Raw genomic sequence first — 16,860 nt, forward strand, 5'->3', positions numbered from 1 at the left:
CATAAGCCTTCTCTCTATCTCCAAAATCTTTAGATAGCAAAGGTTCACTCATCTATGTAGATGGTAAAAAGAAAGAAATAAAATACATTTTTAACTTATATAACTGATGGATGTTCTTTATTAGAAAGTGGGAAAGGCTGGCAAGATGGCTGAGTGAGTAAAGCCACTTGCCACCAAATGTGGTCACCTGAATCGAATCCTTTAGATCCATTCAGTAGAAGGAGAGAACTAAGTACTGCAGGTTGCCCTCTGATCGCCATACATGCACCACTGTATACACCCTCTCAACCATCTGCCCATAAATAAATAAATGTAATTTAAATGTTTTAAGGAAAAAAACAAATAACTTGTCTCAGGAAGTTTAATACTAATCCATTTTAAAATTACATATAGCAGAGCAAGCCTATATTTCTCAATAGTGAAAAATAAATCTTTAAGAACCTTTTCTGTGTTCATGTGGCCAAAGTTCCTTTCTCCTGTTTTTACTGGAAATCTGTCTACTTTGTCCTGTATTGCGGGGACCAGAGTAGTTACTTCTCCTTCACCTCAGGATCACGGACACTAAAACCCCAAGGAATCTCAACAGAATCCCTTAGCTTTTGGCAAGAATCACTCAGACTAAATCTGGCGTGTGTCAATTTTGCCAAGAGTAGTAACTAAGCTAAATATAGCAATTGCAGATGACTCCTTTGGCAACCCATTCCTCCAGCGAGCTGGACTTACCCATCTGTCCGTAGACAGTGTGAAGGTAAGATTGTCATCATGTGTTCAAGTCTCATTCCATCCAACTGACATGTAGTGTGATCATCTGACACGCCAGACTCTTGTCTCCAGCTAATGAGTCTCTTATTCTTTCTGCGCATTTATAGACACATTCTAGCCTTCTTGCTAATCCATGAGAGAGTTACTGGTTACCATATCTAAATGTATTATATAGTGATTTGATATAAAAGATGAATTACATGGTCTTTTGTGATCGGTTTTTATACAAATTTAAAATTTAAATACTTTTATTTTACTATTTAGGCCTACCAGAATTATGTTAAAAAGAATGGTGAAGAAAAATTACTCCCTGGAATTGACCTAAGTCACAAACAACTATTCTTCTTGAACTTTGCCCAGGTAGTATATCTTTCATGACTGATAAATGAGAAAAAGCACTTTAAGTTGTAATTTCATAGCAAGTTGGATACTGCGTGATGTTTTCTTCTTTTAATTAATTGGGGTGCAGCATTCGACTTGGCTAGCTTTCATGATCTGCAACAAGATTGTCAGATTATGTTCATTATAAATGATTATGTTTATATATTGCCTTTCATGGAACATTACTTGAAGAGTAAATGGTTGAATACGAATGCCAAATTAATGTTTGCTTTCCCCCCAACCTACGCACAGAGCTCCATGATTACACCTGAGCATGTTGTTTTCCTTTGTTTATTTATACTTCTAGGTGTGGTGTGGGACCTACAGGCCAGAGTATGCAGTCAATTCCATTAAAACAGACGTACACAGTCCCGGCAACTTCAGGTATGTGGATAGGAATAGCAGTCGGACTGTTCTGGTGTTGACACCATTAATCTATATTTTAAATTCGCCTTTTTTCTACTTCTTATTCTATATAATTTAAGAGTACTGTGAACGTGTGCATGTATCTATTCATACATGCATGTGTGCTTGTGCATGTCCATGTGTGTGTGTGCATGAGTATGAGCATTTGTGTGTGCATGTCTGTCTATGTCTGCATATCTGTCAAAGATAGGACTCATCAGACCATACCAGCAATGCATCCACAAGCCCAGCTCTGGCCATCCTGTCCTTCAGAGTACATATATCCTAAGCTTGGTGCCTGCTGGATTGCAACGAACGTGTCACCTCTTAACAGTGGTTTGATGGAACCCCCAGCTGGTAGAACCTATATCTAAGAGGCTGTGAATGTGAGTCCCAAATGCCAAGGAAATATTTTCATCACATTAAGGAAAGCTTTTGTTAGGTGAAGGTTCTCCAGCATTGAAGACGTATTGCCAACCCTCCAGGTGTGAGGGAGTACATTGCCTCATAGGTCAGAGAGCAGCCCAGCAAGGCTAGTAGGGGAATGCTCTTGGAGATGGAAGAATGTGAACACGAAAGAGATCAGGTATTAGAAGAGAACCACTCGAAACAGCCTTTGAATGCTGACTTCTAGATCCTCATGTCCCTCAGACTGGCATCCTAATGCAGTTCCTTTCTCTCGCACGGTAGCATTTAATCGCCCCTTGCTATCAATAACACCTTCCAAGAAGGAGACTGGAAAAAAAATTTAACTAAAAAGTTCATAATTTGAAAATCAGAGTTTGAGAACAAAAGAGAAGTTATTACCCCGAAACTTTTAAAACTCTACCTGAAATGAACGTGTATACATTACCTAGAAAATTAACTACCGACAGAAAGACTCTTAATTGTAAAGTCATAAGCAGCACACTTAAACATCTTATACCTCATCAAATACACTTGGTCTGTCCCCGTGTCGTGACTGTCGCTGTCACCAGCCCCAGATCACCTCTGCTTTAGGAATTCCTTAAGAATTCCTTCATGCAGCAATAGCGCATTGCAGCTTGCTCTCCCTGTAATGTGAGTTCAGGTTAGTTCCGTTAATTAACTTATCCATACCAGCTGCTTTGGGTTAATTGCTTTCCACGGGAAGTCATTGTGGATCTATTCCCACTACGCTTTAATCCAAGAGACTTTTAGCTTAATTTCTTAAAGGTATTTTTTTGTTTGTTTTGTTTTGTTTATTTCTTTGATTACCAGTACAGACAAGTTTTTAAAAAAAAAAAAAAAAAGAAAGAAAGAAAAGAAAAAAGGTTGTTTTTTGTTGTTGTTGGTCTTTCTAGTTTTCAAGAGTTAAAAATATAAGCATCTAATTTTGAGCCTAGCAGGGAACTTTTGTAAATGCACATAAAACAGTTTGTCAGACCCTTGCTCTGTAGGCTCCTGTGAACAAAAGCAGATGTCTATAAAGAGCTCGTTTCCTTCAGGTAGTATGGGGCTACTGAATGGTCTGCCTTCCTGGGAGAATAAGGTGTTTCGCATTAATGTTCTTTTGTTTTGATAAGGCAGCCTACTGTTACTATCCTTAGTTCTGCTTTGGTCTGTTAACCTTGTGAAGTCATCGCAGCTAGCATACCCAGGCCTGTTTATCCCTGTGCTAGTGATGACATCATTTAACTCTTATCTGAGCTTTTTGCTAGGGTTTTTCTGCATGTTTGACTGAGCCTATTTTTTTAATACGCTGGCTTTGGTTTCTTGATATATAAGGACTAAATTATAGAGAGAGTTGTTGGAAGATTCACGTTAGTGGATATAAATGCCTATTATTTATATGTCCTTAAAAATAATTACTTTTTTAAAATAAAAGACCTGGATAGATTAAAGTTTTGTGTACAAAGTTATGGACCTTGAGGGCTAGAGAAATTGCTCAGAAGTTAAGAGTATGCACCGCCCTTGAAAACAACATGAGTTTGGTTCCCAGCACACATGTCAGGAATCTCAGGACCACATTTGACTCCATCTCTGGGAGACCTAATGCCCTATTCCGGCTTCTGCTGACACCAGGCATGCATATGGCACACATACATGTATGCAGACAAAACACTCATACACATAAAATTAAAATAAAGAAATTATTTTAAAAAAGGAAATCTGTAACAGACTTAACACCATTTTCAAGTACGCTAGTACTTGCACACTGATGGTTGCTCATTTCCTCTGTTCTGCATAGTAACAGATGTAATGAGTGTTAGCTAAGTAACCCAGCAAGGTAAATGTGACTGCATCTCTCCACCCCAATATTTTCATATGAACATTTGAAGTGATTTATATCTTTAATTTTTTTTATTCTAACACCAAAGATATCTCTATTTTCATTCATAATAAGAGAAGTATGTTCATGTTTTAAGAGTAAATGGAAGGCCAGCCCTTTGTCAAAAAAAAATGCTATTTGCTCTAGAGCTAAAGGGATTTCCTTGGCAAATGCTGAGATTATGTCTTAGCTTTGGAAACAGGTTGCTTCCTGACAATTCAAAGTGAAATATATTTTACAAGAACTTTCAAAACTAACAATCCTTGAGTTATTATTCAAAAATGGTGCTTGGTGGTTCATCTGAAAATATTTTCAAGATAGAAAAAGATTGATAAATTCATGCTGAAGCAGCTGTACCATCAAAAACAGAAGAGGAGCTGTTTCAGGGATGAAATCCCAGTATGTTTATATATATAGTACTTTCAGTATTTTATGCGGATATTTTCAACCAGTGTAGATACTTGGTTTCCCTATATAAGGTAGCATGCTTGACTTAACTGTTCTTTGAAATCCTCATGCTTCTTCCGTTCACCTTAAATATTAGCATCAACTCCTGATATTTTTCGACTATCAGGATGGGTTTTAATGAATTGTCTAACAGTCCAGTTAGTATATATGAACCTACATATTATTCTATGTGGTAAAATATATGTTACTCAACGTGGCTTTGTCAGGAAGGGATCATAATAGTTAGGAAATTATAAGACTGGTTAGACTCTTCATAAATGCAACCAGCCAAATTTGATTCTAAGTCATTAATTTTAAGAAACTAATAATAGATTGTCAGAAGACCTATTAATTGAGAACAAATTATTCAATAATTTAAAACGCTCATTTACTATACAGCCATGGTGGTATGTGCCTTTGAGAAGCAGAGGCAGGACGATCTCTATGAGTTTAAGGCCAGCCTGGTCTACATAGAGAGATCCAGGACAGCTAGAGCTACATAGTGAGATTTTGGCTCAAATAAGTAAATAAATAATTCATTTGATTTTCGTTAGGAGTAATATATTAAAGGTCTAAAGTCCATCCTCAGTCACATAGATGCTTGCCTCTCTAGATTTTTGAAGTTTTTAATACAAATGATTATTTCACAGGGCATAAAGAGCACCAGCACAATTGACTATTTTACATAATAGGGTAAAATTTTTGAATGAATTCTGTTAAGGAAACAATGAAAGATTTTATCTTCTGTTAACAAAAATGTAAACACACACGTGCCAGAGTTTTAATGTAGCATGAAATCCATGTAAATATTGTATGCAATCCTAACAGAATATGACCTCAGTCTTAGAGAAGAGATTCATTGTATCCAAAATGTACCCAGTCTTCAAAATGATTATTCATGTCACCTATCCAAATATTTGATGGTATAAATATCATCAAACATTAATTACAAGCCTGGGAAAGAAAAGCCCTGGTCTGCTGCTGAGCTGATTATTCAGAATCAAATTATCTAGACGTCTTGCATGGGAACAGAGGAAATACAACAGAGATGGAGAGCTGAGGGTTCGTGTGTTGACTCTACCTGGGTTGTCAACTCCCAATTGTGCCTTCCCAAAATTAGTCTTTTGTTTGGGTGTTACGTGACTTTAATCTCAACAGAGGCAGATGGATCTATATGCATTTGAGGCCAGCCTGATCTGATCTACATAGTCAGACCCTGTCTCAAGAAAATAAAAAGGAAAGAAGGAGGACAGGATGGAGGAAAGAAAGCAAAAAAGAGCGAGAGAAAGAAATGTAGAGTTGAAGCATAGATTCGGACATTTTCATTGACATGATGGGTCCTCTGTATCATGCTGAGAAAGTGGCTTTATTTAAGTAACAAAACATTGAGGTTCTTCAGTTGTTTTTTTTTTTTTTTTTTTTTTTTTTTTTTTTTTTTTTTTTTTTTTTTTTTTTTTTTTGCACACACACACCATCAGTCAGGGAGCTTCTTCCTGAGAGTGAGGATGCCTCTAGCCACCACCACTGCCCCCTCCCCATATCTAAATGAATAACATTCCCCACCACACTGAAAGGGTAGTTAAGCCTAGACCCTAAAAGAGTCAAGACCATCAAAACAATGAACTTCTAAGATGGTTTTTCTTTTCTCTGAAATGAGGTAGCTGTGTAGCCCAGAGTTCATTCATTCAGCCAGTCCTGAGTCAGAATGCACATATAAATCACTTAGTTGGCTTGGAAGATTCAATAGAGAGAAGGCTACCTGCAGCACTTTTCCCATAGAGACAACAGTCTAGTGATACTGAAAGAGCTTTGATCAAAATAAGACAAGAGGAAAGAGGTCAATTAGATAGTAGTCAGATAATGTGGCTATCCTAGTTAGAGTTACCATTGCTGGGGTGAAGCATCGTGACCAAAGCAACTTAGGGAGAAAAGGATTTATTTGGTTTATGCTTCCAAAACACTGCTCATCACTGAAGGAAGTCAGACGGGAACTTGGAGACAGGAGCTGATGCAGAGGCCATGGAGGTGTGCTGTTTCCTGACTTGCTCTTCATGGCTTGCTCAGTCTGCTTTCTTATGGAACCCAGGAGGACAATCCGCCTAGGGTGGCATCACCCACAATGGGCTTCCATCAATCATTAATTAAGAAAATGCCTTACAGGCTTGCCTACAGCCAGATCCATGGAGGCGTTTTCTTAATTGAGGTTTTCTCCTCTCAGATAACTTCAGTTTTTGTCAAGATGGTGTAAAACTCTAGCACAACCGCCAAGGAGGTGATGATGAAGGCTGGAAGGTGTTAGCCGTGCCCTGGCTGAGAAGTGATTTCCCCAGGTAGTCAGTATCCACAGCACCAGGTTGTGGTTGCTATGGGGAGTGAAAATACATCTCAGGCTGGCATAGTTAGAGCTCAAAGTGGAATTTGAAGGAAAATTTGCTATGTGGATGAAGTCTGGATTTCCTCCAGGTATTTGCTGGAACTAGGTTTGAGAATTATAGATTATGGTTTAATTTTGTTAAGATTACTCACACTATACATGTGGGATGTCTGGATGGGAGACGAGAGCCGCGATGTTTATGTGCTCTTACCCACCACACACAGAGTTCCATAAGCACTAATGTTTATGTGAGCTTAAACACCACACACAGAGGGTTCAATAAGCACTTGTTCCTTCTCTTTTAATGCTACAAAGCACTTGCCGCCAACCTTCACCTCCCAACCTTAGGAGAGGATGCTCTGGTCCAATAGGAGGAAAAGGGAAGGAGCTGATTGAGGGCTGGTGTTGTACTGTCACCTCTACCTTGTATTAGCCTGTTCCTCCCTTCAGATGCTGCTTAGTTCAGATACTGGGTTGGATGGCTTTGTTTTTTCCATTGGTGCCAAAAGTGACAAGAAATGGGCATTTCTCAGCTCTTTCCAGTTATGGAGACTGAATCCAGTTTCTAATATGGAAGAAGAGCTTTGGGGACAAAAGAAAGAAAGAAAGAAAGAGAGACAGAGAGAGACAGAGACAGAGAGAGAGAGAGAGAGAGAGAGAGAGAGAGAGAGAGAGAGAGAGAGAAACTTCTCAATCTTTCGGGCTCTGCAAAGTGGAAGCAGAGGAGAGAAGCTCCAACTGTCTGAATGAATGAGAAAGTGGCGAGACTGAAAGAATCCATTCCAGTTAGCTGATAAGTTCATGTGCACATTCANAGAGAGAGAGAGAGAGAGAGAGAGAGAGAGAGAGAGAGAGAGAGAGAGAGAGAAACTTCTCAATCTTTCTGACTAAATCAAGTGGAAAAAAAATCTACTAAGAGAAAGTGGCAGAGAGAGTAGTCAGGATATAATATTTATGTATACTTACATATATGTGTGTGTATGTGTGATGTGTGTGCGTGAAATTGTCAAACAACAGTTATTCAATTAAAACTTAAAAAACTACTTAATAAAAATATTGAAATAGTCTCAAAACACGTTGCAAAGTCTGAGCTCTTAACTCCTGCACTGTGGCCTTCCATCCATTTAAGGACGCTGTTAATGAGAAGGAGCTAATTCATCCTACCAGGTTTGTGTTTCTGAATTTGCTCACTTGTGCTGCATAGAGATCGTCTGCAGAGATGGGGGCTGGAGAGATGGCTCAGAAGTTAAAGGCTGGGCTCACAACCGCGAGGACAAGAGGAGTGGGAGGACTCCAATGGCCTCCATTGAGATATGGACAATCAGTGTCCAGTGCTGACAATAACTATTTTGTTTGTTTGTTCCAAAGGATTATTGGGACTTTGCAGAACTCTGTGGAGTTTGCAGATGCCTTTCACTGCCGCAAGAATTCATACATGAATCCAGAAAGGAAATGTCGGGTTTGGTGATCTTCACAAGAAGCAGAACATCCATGGCGAGACTTGTTAAAACCACAGACACAGGAACTCTCCCTTCAGAGAAATCGGGCCCGGGAAGTTTCTGCAGCTACTTGGGGGCAGTTCACAAAGATGAGCACAAGCTAACATACGTGAAATTAGATTATTAAATCCACTGTGAATGGAAGGGGGTGGTAGCCTGAGGTCTGTCAAATCAATCACTTCACTGTGTAAATAGTGCTTACTTTCAATGGCAGTATTACTGTTCATTCTGTTTCTCTTACAGACAGCAAGTCCAATGCTGTCCGTAGAGGACAGTGTTAACTCTTGAGGCAGAGTACAACTTCCGACCGGAGGGAGGAAGATGTTGAATGCAGCTGGGCACCAGGGCACAGTCATGACTTGCCTCGCCAGTCACTTTTGTTTGCATTCACGCTCCTTCAAAGCGCTCCCAAAGAACTCCCATGCCATGCATACTGTGGCCTTAAGGCTTATGGAGTGTTGAACTCATTTTACCATACGTAAGTTATTCATTCGCTCAACATCATTCTTGTTCAAGCACTCTTATGGTAAAAGCGAGTATCTGAAACTCTTCCCCATCTTATCGGCTTTAACAACGTTGAGATTCTTCCGCCCCTGAAAAATTTTTGAGCAATCTCTTGCTCACTCTGCCTCTCAAACTTGGTTTATTTAAAGGATTTGCAGTGATGTATAAAGAATAATCCTATATTTAATTCGTAACTACACGTATGACTGAATAACCATTACCATAGTTAATCAGTGAATATTGAAGTTGAATGGCCAAAGTTGATAGTTATAAAGATCTGTAATGTGATGTACAGGTGTAAATTTGTAAAATTTTTAAACCTGTAAATCATTGGTGAGAAGCTTTAAGTACCAACTGTGAGAGCAAAGGTTACCACTGAACCACTGTCTAGAGATACATCATAGTTGTGGTTTACAAACAGCATTTTCAAGATTAAGTCTGTCCCCAAGAGTGGCTTTCAAAGGGCCTAACTGTATCTGTGTTGCTCCATAAGTCCTTATCTCTTCAGGTTTGACACCTAATGGAAATATTTTGGTAATAAATCCAAGTTGTGAGCCCCTTACTAGGCCTGTGTGCAAGCCATCTAGTTCTAGGAAGCCCATGTCTGAGTAGAGATGGAGGTCTCCAGCAGACCGGCTAATGTATTTCCTCGTTCTAATGACCCTGATCGGGTTCCTCCCGAAACACATTCGCTTCCTTTCTTGTCCTGCCACTGACTTCCATGCATTTCGCTGTCCAGTTAAGATTTTACAAAAGAGGTGCACTTCTACAATCCTTATTTTTCTATCGAAGGGTGAAAATGAGAATATTTCTATTCAGTATATTGGTTTTCATGCCTCTTGTAAAAAGCCCATTTGTCTGTAAAAAAAAATGTTACTACAACATATAAACGTATAAAACTGTATAGAACAGAACTATACAGTTAGTGAATGGTCTCCCTCGGAACACAGCCCTGCAGCTACAACCTATAAGAAATGGGACACTCTCCTAGCTCCCCACCGTCATCACTTTGGTCCTCCACATGCATTATCCAAATCTCCAGCATCGTGTACTCGCTTCGCCCCATTTTGTCTTTTAGCCATCCCTGCATTCTTTCTTATCTGACTTCTCTCTGCCTTACATTTGTAAGACTTAGCTGTAGAGTTGGTTTATGTGTGGATCTGTCAGTGTCAAATAGGATTCCATCGTGTGACGAGACTACAAATCTTCCATCCTGTTGTTGATGGACTCTTAAGAAGTTTCCGGCTTCGGATTGTTACAAATGATACAACTATGCATTATGAACTGTGCTTACATATTCATCTTTACTTGAATCATCCATGGAATCACTTTCCCACGTCTTTTTAAAAGTATCATAAACACTGGAAACAGTTTCTGACTAACCACAAAGATCCCTATTCTTTTCCCTTTTGCCACAAACACTATTGTCAAGGATAATTACAGTATACTTAAATCACTATTTCTTCTAAATGAGCTTAAAAACATGTGAGTATTATTTGTAGTGGTAGTAGTAGATTTCAGTTAAAAGCTATCTCTGGGTTATTTTTATCCCTGTCTGTGATAACCACTAAAGAAACAAACGAGGAGAGTAACTAGAACCAACTATAAATGGCTGCTAGCATCTCCACTGCTAGCTCATTAACGCATGAAGTCCCATTCTTATAGAAGAGCAACTCCAGTGGCTACATCCCTACTGTACATACAACAAACCTTTGGGCTAAGGGGCATACAAAATTTAGAATAGCAGCTTCTTCCCTATTCCTCTCACATCCAGACATCCCTTGCTGTAGCTCAAAACCTTGGTCTCTTAATTCCTACCGTTTGTCATGTTACCTAAAACTTTATATATAAACTCACTCGTAAGTCCACACCCATCATCTTTAAGTTCTGATCAGGGAGAGTTTAGAAGCGGAAACACCAAGGCTTGAGAGCTGCTGTAACCCAGCAGCGATAAGAAGACAAAGCTCCTAGCAATATATGTTGGGAAGAAGTCTGCTTCCATACCACAGTGTCTGTGTGCAATACAAAAGGATGCTCCCCAGAAAGGTGAGGGCTTGTCCTACTTCTCCTCTGCCTCCGCTGCCAAAGTGACCTTGGGCACATGCATATTCTTTGGGGCCTCTGCCTCTCTTACCCAAATAGAAAGCAATTAGATCCTAGCAGTTCATACCAATGCTGCCTTCCCTTTAATCTGTTACCCAGAAAACAAGGACCAAAATTCTAGCAAGCTTGAGGCTGTGATACTGTTACTACTAGGCATGTTGACAGGGCAAAAACTTGCTAATTTCCTCCAAGTATTTATAATTCCTGTAGCAATAGGTGGAGCTCTTAGAGTAGAAGGCATCTGTTCTTTTGAAGGAAAATAAGATATTCTATCGTGTCAGAATTTTTTTTATTAGTTCCTAGTCTCTGGGATAGAAAATAACAACAAATGTTTTCTTAATGTTGTTTCTACACCTAGTTGACTCTGTCGCAATCCTATCAATTCGCATGTAAAAAAACACACACCATTTATGCCTTGAAAAAAAATTTAAGATTAAATGGAGCATTGGTTTCTATGCAGTCTTATACTTTCTTCATAGTTTCAAATTAAATCTTTTTTTCAGAATAATATGAACTTTTTAACTAACATGTTCTTTCAAAGATAACCAGTTTGCTGATTGGATATTTCATCTGGCTACCAAAAGTTAACAGGAGTTACAACCATAGTTGGGTGACTTACGCCGAAGCCCAGTGTGCACTGTCCCTAAACTGGAGAGCTGAGCCGTCCAGGTTATTTAGTGAACAGAGAGCCACATGCGACTGTTGTCCAAATGGCATGTTTATTGCATCTAAACTTTCTGTCAAATTATATTTTCTTAGCGTCAAGTCCTTCGTGCTTTGCATTTCCTCTGAAACAATGAAAAACATCCCTGCCATTTTCAACCTCTTAGTCAAAATGTGCTTTTATTTTGTTTGGAAAAACGGATCTTGGTTGTGCGGGGGGGGGGGGGGTGGAGTTTGTTAGAAAAATAAACATTGACCCTTGCCATGAATAATGATGGGATCTCTCAGCACAGAAAACAAAAGGTCTGGAAAGCCCAGTTGTTCATGCCTGATGTTTATGATCCAGGGTTTTCTTTTTACCCAGAAGTGATCAAATTTTACAGTTACCAGTCATGTTAAAGTTTTATTACACTCATATAAATGCACTTGGTTACATCTCCAATCTGATCATCTGACATTATAATACTAACATAATAATTCTAAGGCTGTTTTTCTTTATCTGGGAAAGCAAATACATGCATGGCCTGGATTGTGACCTTCCTTAGGGAAAAGCTTAGTATGTAATATAAATGTTCTGGGTCCCCTGAAGCCCACCATCAAAGATGTAATTCTGCAGTGTTCATGGAGCGATACAGTACCAGAGAGGAAAGGAGAAAATCTGAAGAGAGAACGTGTAGGTTTGTCCAATGAAAGCGTGGGTACATAGTGTTGACTATTCGTTATCATTTCAACTTTAATGTAAAAGTATTGCTGCACAGAAATAGCATTGGAATGTGTGCCTCAAATTAATTGATGGTAGCAATGTATGATATCCATTTTTATAAATTGGGGTTTCTGAATTTAGAAAATATGGCCATTTAAAAAGCAATTTTAGAATATTATTTGGAGAGAGGTGGGGTGATTCATAACTGAAATTCCAGGACTTGGGAGGCAGAGGCAATGGGATTACTGAGAGTTTGAAGCCAAGCTAGAATCCATAGTGTTTTAGGTCTACCTGGGCTACAAAATGAGATACTGCCTCAAGAACAACAGCAAAACAAACAAACAAAAACCAGCCATTGTTTGGAAGATAAAGGGGAATGCAGATGGCAGGGAAATGGGAAGAACAATCACAAATCAAAATATAATTCCCCATAATAAATCACAGTATGCAGCAAAACCTTCAGCTAGGTGTTGCAGGCAGGCTAAGGCTTTGGTCAAGATCGCTTCTCTTGGGACAGACATTCTCACAGTTTCTTAAGTTGTTGCTTAAGCAAAAAGTTGAGAGCTTGGATCTTCCTCTTCACTGTTTCCAGTGGTTCTATGAGAAAGAGGCATGTGCTGTAGAGGGCTCACCCGAGGAAATACTAGAGTTGAATGATTCATATACTTCCTCTTTAGCGTTTCCCCAAAGTCAGACCGTTGCAGTGCCAAACCCAGACAAAGGTCAAGACACAGAGTTCAAACTCGACACAGAAGTTAGACTGTCTACTGTCCAATCCAAAGGCTTTACCTGGTAGATATGTTATTTACCCGATGGGCAAAGGCTAAAGGTAGAGGTGAAAAAGGGAAGAAAGAGCAGGACACAGCTAACCCAGCTGACTAGTTGCCTTGATGTGTGGATGCTTTAGGATTTTGGTTGCAATTGTGAAAATCAAACTCATGCTCCTTTAACAAACATTGGAGATGTTGTCAGTGCGCATCACCTGATGTGCAGCAGGCATGGCTAACTCAGCCCTTTTCTAAGGCATCTCCTTCCAAATAAAGCTGGAGGCGGTCAGCAGGACCTTGCAAGTCAGGGGAAGGACAGACCTCTAACTGCTCCACACACCCAATGCACCTTATGAAAAGCCAACTGTACTGTTCTAGAACACATCTCTGTTATCACAGGGCGTGGAGGGTGTAGGAGAAGGGATTATAGAAATTGGGATCTTCCAAAATGCCTTACAGAAATTAGGACCTTTGTCTCTTCAAGAGACATTTCCCATAAACATATTTCTAAAAAGAAAGTAAAAGAGATGTCGCATACTGCCCATACAAAATAACTTCTTAAATATCCTTGCTGGTTTTACTTTGCATATTAAACTTCAAATAAACACCATCTTAATTTGTCTTAGGAAAATGGAGGCATTTTGCCTAGCAGATTAGATACTGAAGAAAATTATAATTATTAATTATAATTAATGAAAGATGATGGGCAGTCAGAACAATGTTTAGCTGATCCCGACACACAGTTTCAGTTTAGTATATTACATTGCAAGGTAATATTTGTAACTTCATTATACAAGTGGTATCTTTAAATGGAAGAGTTAACTGGTTTGTCAAAATCACTGATACTGACATGTCCAAGTTACTCTGAAGCCTAGAATCCACATAAACTTACCATCAAAGCTCTCTATTCAACTATGAAATGAACAAAGTCACTCAAAACAGATTTATTATTTAAAGACAAGCCTTCTGAAGCGATACATCATTTAAGAAATATTAATGAAAAACAGTATACTTTCCGATTTTTATTACATTATGTAATTCTATATTATTTGTAAATAACATTTAAGTAATCAAAAATTGTTCAATTATCTCCTATTTTTAAAAATAAAATCACTAGAAAAGAAACGAACGGTAAAACATTTGACTAACACTACACTTGCCCAACTATTTATTGATCAAACATTATGCATTAAAGTACCTACAAATCTATGAAATGTTTTTCTAGGGCTATAGAAGAGAAAACTAAGTGAAAACAGTTTACCTTTTCATATACTACACACTAAAAATATACATAAAGACATACACAGAACTCTCAATTTGGGGATATTCTTTCTAATATATAAAAAATACTTTATAGAAACTTAAGTTGTATTTGGTGATATGAATGGAATCTTTACAAAGTAGATAAGGAGATATTTCCAATTAATGGTACTTTGCAGGCAAAATTAAGCACAAAAAAGTAAGAATTTGCTAAACAAGATAGCAGAGCTTACCAAGAAAGAATGAAGTAGAGGGGTGTACACTCTTTACCCAGCTACTCTTTATTCACTGTTGGATTTTTTTATGTGTATTGTACTGACGATAAAAATCTTTTTTATTTACTGACTGAATGTCTTACGTTGTTAACATCGATGTATTTTCTTTCTACTTTGAAAGACCCCTATACATTCCCTGTATTTGCTAGAAGTAGGATGGTAAAGATAAAATCTGCCTTATTTTAAGGATGCGGTACTCTGCCCAATTGTAGATCATGTTGCTAACTTATTACACTGAACAAATAACTAATTCACTTGCATTGTCACTATCTCAGAAAGCAAACCAGGATCAAGGCTTCCTGGAAACCAGAAAGTAACAGATGACACTACACAAAGCAAACTCCTTAGAATGGGCAAAGGCAGCAGAGCACTAGGGTGTGAAGTCAAGGAGAAATCTCAGCCTGGAGAGAGAAACACTGACTTAGGGTTCAAACTTAGGGTTGAAACTAAGATGGGCCAAAGGACAACACAGTAAGCAACAGCTCCTTTCAACCTCCATTTCCTCACCTACAAAATGGCCAGGATCATAGTCCTCTGTGGACACCAGACCAGTTGCTAAGAATTTCAACTATACTGAAGCTTAATACTGTGGCCTTACCTCTAGCATTTCCCAGGCACTGCTTACATTCTAAGAATCTTGAAAATTGCAAGGGTTTTGTCTGAAAGGTTGTTTTTATTATATTATCTTTCATGTTGCTAAAAGAAGTCACTTGCTTAATCTCTTTGAATCATTTTTATCACCAGACGCTTTTGAAACAGAAAAGACAAGAAGTGCAATCCTTTAAGTAGGGATTTCTTCAAAGAGAAAAAGAGCAAAAACAAAAGCACACTCAAAAAAATTGAAGCTTAGAGAAAGATGAAATTTAGGGCATATGGATTACAGTTGGTTATACTAGCATGACTTTTGCTTTGCTGAGAAAATACCCTTTGGCACCAGAAAACCAGGGGAAACGGTCTGATGCCCTGAAGCTTAATTTCCTTAGTAGTAAAGTTTACAGATGTAAAAACGTTTTGGCAGCTGGATATGTGGGGTGTGGAAGAGGACACCTTGCCACCTTTATCCAGCAATGTCCTTGGGATAATTTCTCAAACCTATAAATACGGAGATCAGATGGCAAAGGGACAGTAAAGGCTGGAGATTGTACTGAACTGACTCATCTGCAGACATTATGAAAGCAGATGACCCTGGGCTGGCCAGGCAGACCTAATCACAAGAGACGTTAAAAATAGACCAGGGACAGAAGAGAAGGTCAGAGTCATGTGATGTGAGGGCTTGACAGTTCTTATTTTGAAAGTGGGAGAAAAGTGCCATCAGCCTTGAGAAGCTGGATGGAAGAGGTAAAAACATAAATGATCTCCTAGAGGCCCTAAAAGTAACACAGTCCTGACCAATAGCACACATCGCAAAGGTTTTCTGACCTAAAGAACAAGATGAGTTTCCATTATGCATGCCACTGAGTGTATGACATTTTCTGCAGAACTATACCAAATATGCAAGGGCATGTTCAATGTGTAAAATTCCTAATTATTTAAACATTTTCAAAATTATACTGTTTAGGTATTGTCTTCTCATGATACAATATATAAAGCTTTGAAACATAGTCAGGATTATTATTCTCTACTTATCTGTTATTAAATAGATAAGTACACATCACTTTGCGATAACAAATAGGAGTTTATACTATTCTAAATTAAAAATAAACAAATATAAGTGACCCACTTATTCAAAGACTAAAGCCACTGGCCTTTATAAAATAAACATTTTTTATCATTTAGAGGTCAGATATTAGGCAATTAATGGGCTTTGCCTAGCACACAGCTTTTCTTCCCAGCATGCAAACTAATTAACCATTCAGCGGAACTTCCTTATACAAACACTAGTGTGTTGGGAAAATATTTACAGCATCATCCACTAAACAGCCAAAACGTAAATTGTTTAGTCAGTGCTTGAAGAAAATAGAAACCAAGGGCCATGGGAAAACTAATTACATGACAGCCTTGAAGACTTTTTTTTGTTTTGTTTTTTGCTTTTTTTTAAGTTGGTACATTTCATTCTCCTGCAAAGTTATTTATGGTTATTTTTGCCATAGGCAAGTTAATAATGAATTTCTATGTTCTCAGGAACTTCTGTACCTCATCTTTAAGAAGGATGTCATTTAAAAAGATATATTGCCCAAATGTTTAAACATCGAAAACAAGGAAGGAACCGCTATACTGGGAAACGTGTTCTGTTCTTATCAGCTGCACAAAGAGTGTTGATGGTTTTTTTAAAATATGTAACACCTATAAACTATGTATTTCCATTACTGAGAGCCCCTTGAACACTTGCTAAGTTCTGTAGATAGCAAAGTAAACAAACCTCAGACCATGACAGGCAGGGGCCAGTCTTCAACAGCTCATTAGACCTGATTGTTAAATTTTCAGAAA

The 16,860-nt window shown here is 38.4% G+C and overlaps 1 protein-coding gene across 4 annotated transcripts in view; it reads left to right on the forward strand.

Annotated features, from left to right (window-relative positions):
- The window catches only part of Mme (membrane metalloendopeptidase), an 82,927-nt gene extending 71,022 nt beyond the window's left edge, over nt 1-11,905 (forward strand). For all 4 annotated transcript variants that reach the window (XM_050147419.1, XM_050147417.1, XM_050147418.1 and 1 more), the window contains exons 21-23: nt 1,027-1,122; nt 1,451-1,527; nt 8,028-11,905. In XM_050147419.1, the coding sequence (XP_050003376.1) occupies nt 1,027-1,122; nt 1,451-1,527; nt 8,028-8,127 (273 nt within the window). In that variant the 3' untranslated portion in view covers nt 8,128-11,905. The remainder of the gene's footprint in view (nt 1-1,026; nt 1,123-1,450; nt 1,528-8,027) is intronic.
- Nucleotides 11,906-16,860: the final 4,955 nt, after the last annotated feature.

This window comes from Alexandromys fortis, unplaced genomic scaffold (genome assembly GCF_014885135.2).
Source record: "Alexandromys fortis isolate MF-2015 unplaced genomic scaffold, M_Fortis_MF-2015_v1.1 scaffold_53, whole genome shotgun sequence".
Taxonomy (NCBI): domain Eukaryota; kingdom Metazoa; phylum Chordata; class Mammalia; order Rodentia; family Cricetidae; genus Alexandromys; species Alexandromys fortis.